A 9110-nucleotide genomic window follows, 5' to 3' on the forward strand; every position below is an offset into this window, starting at 1 on the left:
GAGCAGGGGGTCAAGAAGGAAAAAAGCAGAGGTTATCAATCATGATGTGTTAAAGTAAGTGAGATGAAATGTACTGCCATTAACTCAGGCAGTTATCTGCAAGGACTCTGTAGAGTGAAAACACCTGTGTATAAAATATATTACACATTAAATGGGAACATATTTGTACGACTCACGCTTTAACTCACAAAAACCAAGGCTGCCCATTTGGGGGGGAAAGAGGGGAAAGCTTTCTGGTGCCCAACCACATGGGGGCTGCCCATGGAGGTCATCAACAAACATGGTCAACCAAAACAGCTCGATCCAGCCATGTGTCCTTCAGCATTCATTTATTATTATATTGAGATTTTTCTTTTTAAATTGCAGTGTGTTGCACAACTCTCCCATTCTTCAAACCACCATTAAAGGTCATGTGCATGCCATGGATTTTTCTACTTTCTACGGCAAGCAACTTCACCTGTAAGAGAATTTGTCATTAACACATAACATTTAACAAATATGAAAGAATGAAATGAGATATCAGCCCTCAAATCAAACCTTCATTTATAGCAAGATATTCTACAGTAGACTTAGGGACAATAGTCATATAAGGAGGTGACCTTCAGTTAACCTCTCTCTTCCCACTCCAGATTGTGTGCTGCACTCGCCTGTAAGCTGCCATAAGATGATCCATCTGGTGGAAGCTGAGCGGGCAGGATCCTCTTTTCAAACTTGCAAGATCATGCAGGTCAAAGTTGAGCTGGTTCGATCCGCCTGCATTGAGGACCAATAAGTGGCAGAGATTCAAACTGTGACTCATCTTAATTTACCTCTTGTGTCTTAGTCTTTTTACCTTCATTTGTGATTTCTAGTAACAAAAACATGTGGACACTGTTTATGGATGGGAGTGCAAAATGATACAGCGGGATCTGGTTTAGGCAGTATGGATGTGCAGGTAAGATAAGACCTTATCCAATGACTTCAACTCTGAACATGCAAGTGGTTCAGTGTGAGACTACAAAGATTCTTCCTCAACGACAGCATACATAAATGTATTTAGATTTACACTCTCCGAGACATCTGGCTTCCCCTTTTTTTTCTTCCTGAACATGGCAATAACTCCAGTGTGGGTCGAAGTGAAAATAAACCAAGTATGGCTTTTTGCCTTTCCCCAAACTTTGCAAAAATGAGAAAGCTCTTGACGGCAAGAAAAGTCACGTGACAGTTATGCTGTTTGCTTTGTTTATTAGAGGTATATTGTCAAACATTTTACAAGCTGTTGCTTAAATGTTTCCATTTAGAGAGAAAAATGCAACACTGAAAAACAGTTACTATAGCTCAGCAGAGAACACTTTTAAAGCCCCTGTTTGAAAGGCTCTAAAGTCCCAGTTTTATTTTCAGTTTTCCTTTTTTTCTTGACACATGCAGACACAACTAACACTTCAGTAGCTACAATACACAGAGCTTTCAAATGGCTTGTTAGTTGAGCTTTTGAAGGCAACACCACTCATGTCTGCTATCACGTGTTGTACACTAAAATGTGTGCAATGATAAGGTGGAATGTTTAAGTAACACAGACTGTTAATTCAATACACTGAACAGTTTTACAGATGTAAAGCTACCATAACTTATCTTCATGTGGACGGCAGGCTCTCAGTTTGCTGTATGCTCCGTTGAGTGCAGGTATCTTAAATAGTTTTAAGATTAAATACAACATATTGCAGCTATTTTAAATACTTAATGTGTCTTTTAAGTTAGAATTGCCTTTCAGTGGAATTATGTATAATCACAACACAACTGTCATTTGTATTTTTTCACATCTGCAAAAAAAATGTACAAAAAAGTCTTTTTTAAATAATGGTGATGATAGTACATTCAAACAAAAAAAATAATAGTTCATCTGCATTATTGTTGTGGTATTAAATAGCTTGTGATGTAAGGGTGCTTGTAAGCGACAGTATGTCTTTTATAAAAACAAATGCACCCCACCTCTTGGTTCAAATACTGCAAAAACAACACTGACGCACAGATTGGACACTGTGCTAGTGCCATCGTCATCTTGCAAACGCTGTTGATCATCAGGAAGTCCTTCAGAAAGTTGCACAATTCTGCGCCAGAGTTTCAAATCTAAGCCTCTCAACTGCCTACTGAGAAACGTTACCATTTTAGCTCAACATTAAAAAAGCTAAACACATGTGCATATGCCTGTCAGACAATCGTGTGAGAGTGTAATGGGTGGAAAACACCACAATGTTGAATAGACACCTTCGATGTTAAAGCGCTGGCTTCTCATGAGAGAACAAGTAGCCTGTTGGTTGATGGTGTAAACAGCTGCATCATCAGCATATGGGAAAACATTGAACAGTAATTCCTGGCAGTTTACATATGTTGCCTTATTATCTGATCTTTTATACTGCTGTGTGGTAGATTTGGCTGTCTGACTTTTTTCCTTCTATGCCTGACTCTTTTCTTGCTCCTGACAATGATGATAAAGCTACTATACGCCTTCTCTGGTCTTCTTCCTCCCCACTCATCCTTATTTTGCTGCTACATATATCTTGATCAGTCACTATCTGTTTGCAGTGAGCTGGCTACCGCCTCTTCTTCTCACCATCTGCACTTCCCTGCTATTTTCTCTATCCGATTTCCATGATGCTCCTCCATCCTGATCTAGATTTTGTGGGGTGAGCGCTTCGAACCCACTACCGGCATCCGCAGCCCTCCACCACCATGTCCTGGTAATTCTTCAGCACCACTCGGTCTTGAGGGTCCAGGTAGAGCAGTGCGATGGGGCTGAGGGAGGTGGGGACGCAGCATGCCCGGGGTACTGCTCCATTCACAGAGTTTACCAGAGTTTGAACCATCGCGTGGCTAGAGGAGTTCATGTGGTCGGCCAAAGGAAAGCGACACTCTCCAAGGCAGAAGAAGGCGTCGTAGCCACTTGGTGCTATGATCCACTTGTGCCATCCCACATCATTGAAATCTACATAGAGAGGATGACGACGGCATCTGTTACGGGAAAGGCGTTTCAGTTTGGCAGCACGACCACCGTTTCTTTTAACCCTTCCACGGTCGCTCCAACTGATTCCTCCTTTATCGTTCCCCCAGCCTGGCCCTGTGTACTCAGTTTTTTTGGCCCTCCGCAAGATTTGGTCTTTATTGCGACCCTTACTGCTGCTTCTGCCCCTCTCTTTTTTCCCTTTTCTCCCTCTCAGCCTTTGACCACCACTTGGCGTCCTCCTGCCATGTTTTACCAAAGGCTCTCCATGCCCGTCATGACTATAAGTCACCAAGAGTGGTCTTTCCTGGGCCCAGCTGTGCTCGTCCTGACCCACAGACCTGCATACCCTTAGGTGTCCCACTTTATGTCTCTCTACATCCTCATCACCTGCAGCAGAGGAGAGGCTGTGATCAGGGAAGGAAGTGGTTCTGTTCTCTGGTCTGATCTCCAGGAGGAAGCCAAGGCTGCCAGTCCCACTTCCAGAAAGGGCCTTTTGGAGGAGCTCTGTGTTTAAGCTAAAAGCCTCCCAGAAGCTACTTGCTTTTTGACTGTTGAGGCCAGTGCTGAGTAACCTTGTCTCCAGCAGGGTGGACTCAGGATTCTCATGGTGCTCAGAGAGGTATACATTCAGTCTGTGGGCTCCAGAGCCCAGTGAAGCTCTGTCACTGCGGAGGATACGAAGCTCAGCGGAGAGCAGCCTTTCATCCTGAGGGATGGAGGAAATATTGAAGGAGATGTGCGCTCTCTTATGATCCTCTGCCTTGGGAAATTCTGCAAGGTGCTCTAGGAAAAAATGAAGAAATGCAAAGTGTGAGAATTAAGTATGATTTAAAAACAACAGATATTGGCAATATTTGATTTTTTCCAGATCTTTCTTAATTCTCCAGAACTGGATAATTCCCAGATGACTTACCAGTATTAGCAAATACTTTTAGTGAAGGCATACAGATGTGATGGTAGTTATTGTTAGCAGTTTCCAAGTTTTAGATTATACTCATTGTTTGAAGATATTTAGGATTAAGACCATACCTCAAGTGAATAAAAACACAAGTCCCCTGGTGGTGTACTTTTACCATTTTTTAACAGGCCTGAATGTGCAATAGTCATGTTTGGCTGCAAACTTCTTGTCTTATTTAAGTTACTGTTTGTGAATGGCGGGAGGATTACCACCTGGGCAAAAAAAAGTGCCTGCCCCAGGACCCAAAGCCACCAACTGCCTTCTGTCTCATGTACTTTGATTAGTCTTTGTATTTTGATTAACTTCAAATGTGTAATTTCGTCCAATAAAGTGTAACAACCATTGAAAAAACAACTTCTGCATTAAAGGCTAACTTTTTGGTCATCTCTTCTGAAGGCCGCTGTCGTGATTTTGACTGCACTTATGCTCAAAAAACAACACCGCTAGAGGGGTTGGGGGCAATTTTTCCCTGACATGACCTTTGAGTTCAGATAAGAGGCTACAAGTGCGTTTTAAGTGTTCTGATTACTTCGCAGAGTCAAAGCAAACAGGCTTGGTAATCAGGTGTATTCAGCCTTTGCTCTTGTGTTGCTGATTTTAAAAGCATTAACTAAATTGATTGGATGTAATACATTGAATGCAGAATTAAGATTTCTTGCAACCCCCTTGCAAGAAAGCACTGACAGAGTTGTAATCAACAAATGTCAATCAAAGAAGAAATGCAAACAACTGCGAACATGGAAGTGGGTGGAGGAAAAGTGGGGGCCTATAAGCAAATGTTTGTCACGGGCCACTTAACGGATTATTCCAGCCGTGCTCAGAACGGCTGTGTAGGGCCCAAAATGAATTCCGTGTGAGATGTCTTACTTTGCTATCACACATGTTTTGAGAGAAGACTCTCGGATTGTAACAGCTCATCTTATCTAAGGGTGCACAGATGGATCTTACTGAATGTTTAGATTGTCAAATGGTGAGTCAGGAACAACTTCTGCTACTGTCATAAATAGGATCTTTATACTTCTGTGACTGATAAAATAATTTAACAGATTGCAAAAACAGCTTCCCTGTTATGAAGGGCAAAGGACAATATCAAAGACAGTTCAAATAATTGAATTGTTATTTAACATCCAATACAACGCTAAAAAAAGGCTTACCACTGTGGTGAAAGCTGCGTACAGTGTTAGCCTGCTGGATGTGCTGGCTGGGGAAGCTAAACAAGGGGTCCTCCACTAGATGGTACTGCTGCTGGTGGAAGCGGTAAAGATCCAGGAGGTACCGGGGCACCGGCACTCCAGGCCGAGGGTTGGGCTGCGATTGGAGGCCAAGCCGGCTCAAGAGGAGACTCTGAATGGTCTGAGCCAGACTGGGCTTTAAGAAGGAACCAGCTGGCGAGGGTGGCAAGGAGGAGGGCATGGGGGGCACCCTGCCATTGTTGATCTCGCTGGTGTCTCCACCCTGGCGACCAGACGAGGCTTGAGGTAGCAGCAGGACCATGAGGAGCAGGAGGTTAGCAGGGAACATGGTGGACCTGGAGAGAGAAGAAGACAGATGATGGGAGGACAGGACAGATTGGTGGAGAAACAAAGGAAGAGTAGAAGAAGAGGTGGATAAAAAAAGAGAGGTGATCTAATTATCAAGAAATAAACCTGTGAAATCAGGCTGTGCAGCAGTGCTTTTATATTAGGTGCTTAGGATTTATGTGCTTTACTCAGGGACAGTGTAAATCATATGACATAATGACACCATATAAAGTATTGGTTGAGAAATCTGCAAAAGCGATAGCTGCTCTGAGATGCTCCTGTACTCTGTATATCATGCTTATGTCCTCTCCTTCCTGGACACGCTAGTTTCTCATTAGTCTTCAGCCTTCATGTGGCATATGTTCAAGAAATTTACTGTCCACATATCCATATGAAGTTGTTTGCTCGTGGCTGCAGAAACAGTGCCACTTTGTTTTTTCTCGGTTAATTTATGGCGATCTTCATACCCCCAAGGCCCATATATCTCCCAGGACACCTAAGCAGGAGTAAAGAGGGCTCTATCTGTAATTTTATTTAATTTAATGCTGCTTGTTTGTGTGTAAAAGAGATCAAAGTGCTGTGTATGAAAGACAAATAGCATTAATCAAATGAGGTCGACTCTAGTGACATGTAATGAAGTTGTAAGGGTCTGTCACAATGACAGATAACTGGATTTTTTTTTCCTATTTTCCTTTTCAAATCACTGGAGAATACAAGTATTAAAACATTTCTTTAGCTGATGTCTGTGTGGGGCGAGTGAAAAAGACAGAGATCTTTGGACTTCTAGCTTTAGGTGCCTAATTGGTAGTTTAATCAAATTTGAATACTGTTAAAACCTTTAAATTCAACACTCAGATTTATCACTCAGAGAAGTTGTCTGGTTGTGATCCATGTGCGTGTGGTTTTACACTAAGAAGATCCTGCCATTCTAATTTTGCTGATGGATAAAATGCGACAGGTTGCAGCTATCATTGCTCATTGACTTTGAACCTTTGTAGACAAGGGGTGAAATAGATTATGGACATATCCATGTTGAGGCTTTTCTTGTTCTTTATGGAAGTATTTACAAGCAGAATTTTTTTGAGATTCAAAGTGGGAATGATATAGGAACTGTAAGCTATTGACTGATTGTGTTTTTCTTTGAGTATGCATATTTTCCCTATGTGAATTTAATACTTCCAATGAATGGAGAGCCCTCTGAAACACAAGGGAATGCACGAGAACGTTTGCCAGACTGTCACATACTGCATAAAAATGATGAAATTGCATTAGAGACTGGTGATTTGTTTTCATTCATGCTCAAGGTGGAGAAACAGAACCAAAGGATTATGATGGGAGGTACATGCCTCCACTATGATGAAGTGTTTTTGAGCTTACCTCAGGTCTAATGTTGTGTTTTTGGACTCATGGTCACAATGCTAATCTCTTCTATTTCTGCAAACATGTTATACATGATATTCAAATAGCTGAAGTAGCCTACAGCATTATTTCAGATGCCACTGCAGCAACTCTTTTTAAACTCCTCTAAGTAATCACCTCCTCTCCTCACATGGCTATGCTCAGTGCGGGAACATTGCAACAGACAGGGGTCACACAATTACCTCCACGACCTGGCTAACACCCTGGACTTCTGTAGTGCAGCTGTTAATAACTGAGCTGATAATTAGAAACCAGAAAGCTAAGAGCCCTCTTGACCTGAAGAGGTGGAGGTGAGATGTAAACAATTCAAGGTAAAGGATTAGAACCTAATGAACAGTCACTGACATGAAAAACTGATCCGCAAACTAACTAAAACCCTCCACATTTGAATGGATTCGAGCTGAATCGTGTAGAGTTTGTCTTCCTGCTGTACTTTCTCAAAAGAAGATGCAGCTGAATTACTTCTTACTCAAATATGAACTGTAATGCGTTTATCTCTTTCCTTGTGTTGCCTCGCATATATCTCCTCTATCTCTTTATCTCATCTCTCTTAGGGACAGAGATGTGATTTGACCCTTTACGACAAGATAACAGAGGTCTTTTTATGGCCCAGCAAACACATAATGACGCTGTAATGACTGCTAAACTCCACACACGGACAGCAAAAGGGTTAAAAGGAGGTCACAGGTGTGAAGGTGTGTGCTTGATTTTATGCATTTGCGCCTGTGTATATGTGTGTTGGGTACGAGGTTCAAAGGGCAGGCCTGGGAAAATAAGCCACCTCCAAGCGTGGGATTGTTGCTAGCTATCCATTAAACTCTCGCAGCCCCACCTAGGGCTGTTTCACCTGAGGCATGCAGCCGAAGACAATTACAGATTAGACACTCTGCTGGACGGCCTCTCCCATATACTGTGAGGGCTTGTAAAGCAGATTGAGGACAACAACACCTCTCTCCTGTACTTTCCTCACCTACAAAACCACCCAGGTGACTTCGAGGGGGTTCAAAGGTTTATTCGTCACACCACAGGGTGTGTGTCTCTGCCAGGCAGAGAAACACTGACAGAGAGGAGGAGAGGAGGGCTGCAAGAAGAGGCCAGCTTGCCATACATCACTTTTACATACTTTATCTGATGGCTCTCTATGTGGGTTTGCGACTGGTTCTGTCCAAGGCAAGTCTAATTCACCATCTCTATCCATCATGTGCCTCAAGGTGCCACCCACCCTGGTGTCGACTCATTCTAGTTATCTGGAAACCCTGACATTTTTATGATTACACCCCCACAGTTCCTGCTCTTACGTCTGACTGCCACTTCCTTACTGTACTCTTTTGGCACAAACTAATCAAACGTACTGTGTTACTGTATGATGAATGAGTTAGAGATAAGGTGAAATGAAGGGTTTGGAATCTGCTGCAGCGTTTCCAGCCTCCTTAAGCATGCGGCTCTGCCTATTAGACATATTAGATGGGACCTGACCTCCCGAGCCGACAGTAGCGTGACCCCGGCGCGAGGCAGACGAGTGTCGTCGCCGGCATGCCTCGCGTCTTTCTGAACTCGCTGATTAAAACCTCTGCCCTCTTTTTCGGGTTTCTCTTTTTATCTGTTTATTTTCACCCCTGTTCCCTTTCCTCTTCCTCCTTCCTCTTTGCATTCCTTGAACTCTGTCCTTCTGCTTTGTCTTCAGTGTTGTCATAAAGCGACTGCTTTTCTATTTTCTTCTTCCTCTCTGCTGAAATCTCTCGTTCGTTCTCATTTATTATGTCTGTTTCCATGATCCTCTGCATCAACTTTCCAGTCTCTATCTCCCTCGCTCCTGCTTATGTTGCTCTTTTTTCCTCGGCCTTAAATGAATGGTGTTTTTGCGGAAGAGTGCGGCGGTCTGTTGCCAGGCCAGAGGGCCCAAGTGTCACCGCAGCCGGCTGATTTATCCACCGCCGCTGTCTTCATGTTACGCCTGGTCCCTCAACTTTCCCTTCCTGTTGTTCTTCCCGTGTTTCTTTTCCCAAATTCCTCCTCTCATTTGTTCTAACCCCCTCACCCCCCACCCCCTTCCAGCTCTCATTTTTCTATGCTGCTTTTTTATTCTTGCAGAACATGATATATGCCACAGGGTTCATTTACTCGCTCAGAGCGTACTGAAATACTTGTTGTGTCAGATAGCCTTGTGATCACAAGTGTGATGTTCAGTGTGCTCATGCACTTTGGAGGATACATCTGCTTCCACTGCTGCTCT

General features: G+C 43.1%; 1 protein-coding gene across 1 annotated transcript in view; it reads right to left on the reverse strand.

Moving 5' to 3' along the window:
* Positions 1–1204: 1204 nt before the first annotated feature.
* The window catches only part of bmp16 (bone morphogenetic protein 16), a 10465-nt gene continuing 2559 nt past the window's right edge, over positions 1205–9110 (reverse strand). The window contains exons 2-3 of the mRNA XM_061046876.1: positions 5093–5466; positions 1205–3763 (exon numbers count right to left, since the gene is read on the reverse strand). Coding sequence (XP_060902859.1) covers positions 2682–3763; positions 5093–5459 — 1449 coding nt within the window. The 5' untranslated portion in view covers positions 5460–5466 and the 3' untranslated portion in view covers positions 1205–2681. The remainder of the gene's footprint in view (positions 3764–5092; positions 5467–9110) is intronic.

This window comes from Labrus mixtus, chromosome 9 (assembly GCF_963584025.1).
Source record: "Labrus mixtus chromosome 9, fLabMix1.1, whole genome shotgun sequence".
NCBI lineage: Eukaryota > Metazoa > Chordata > Actinopteri > Labriformes > Labridae > Labrus > Labrus mixtus.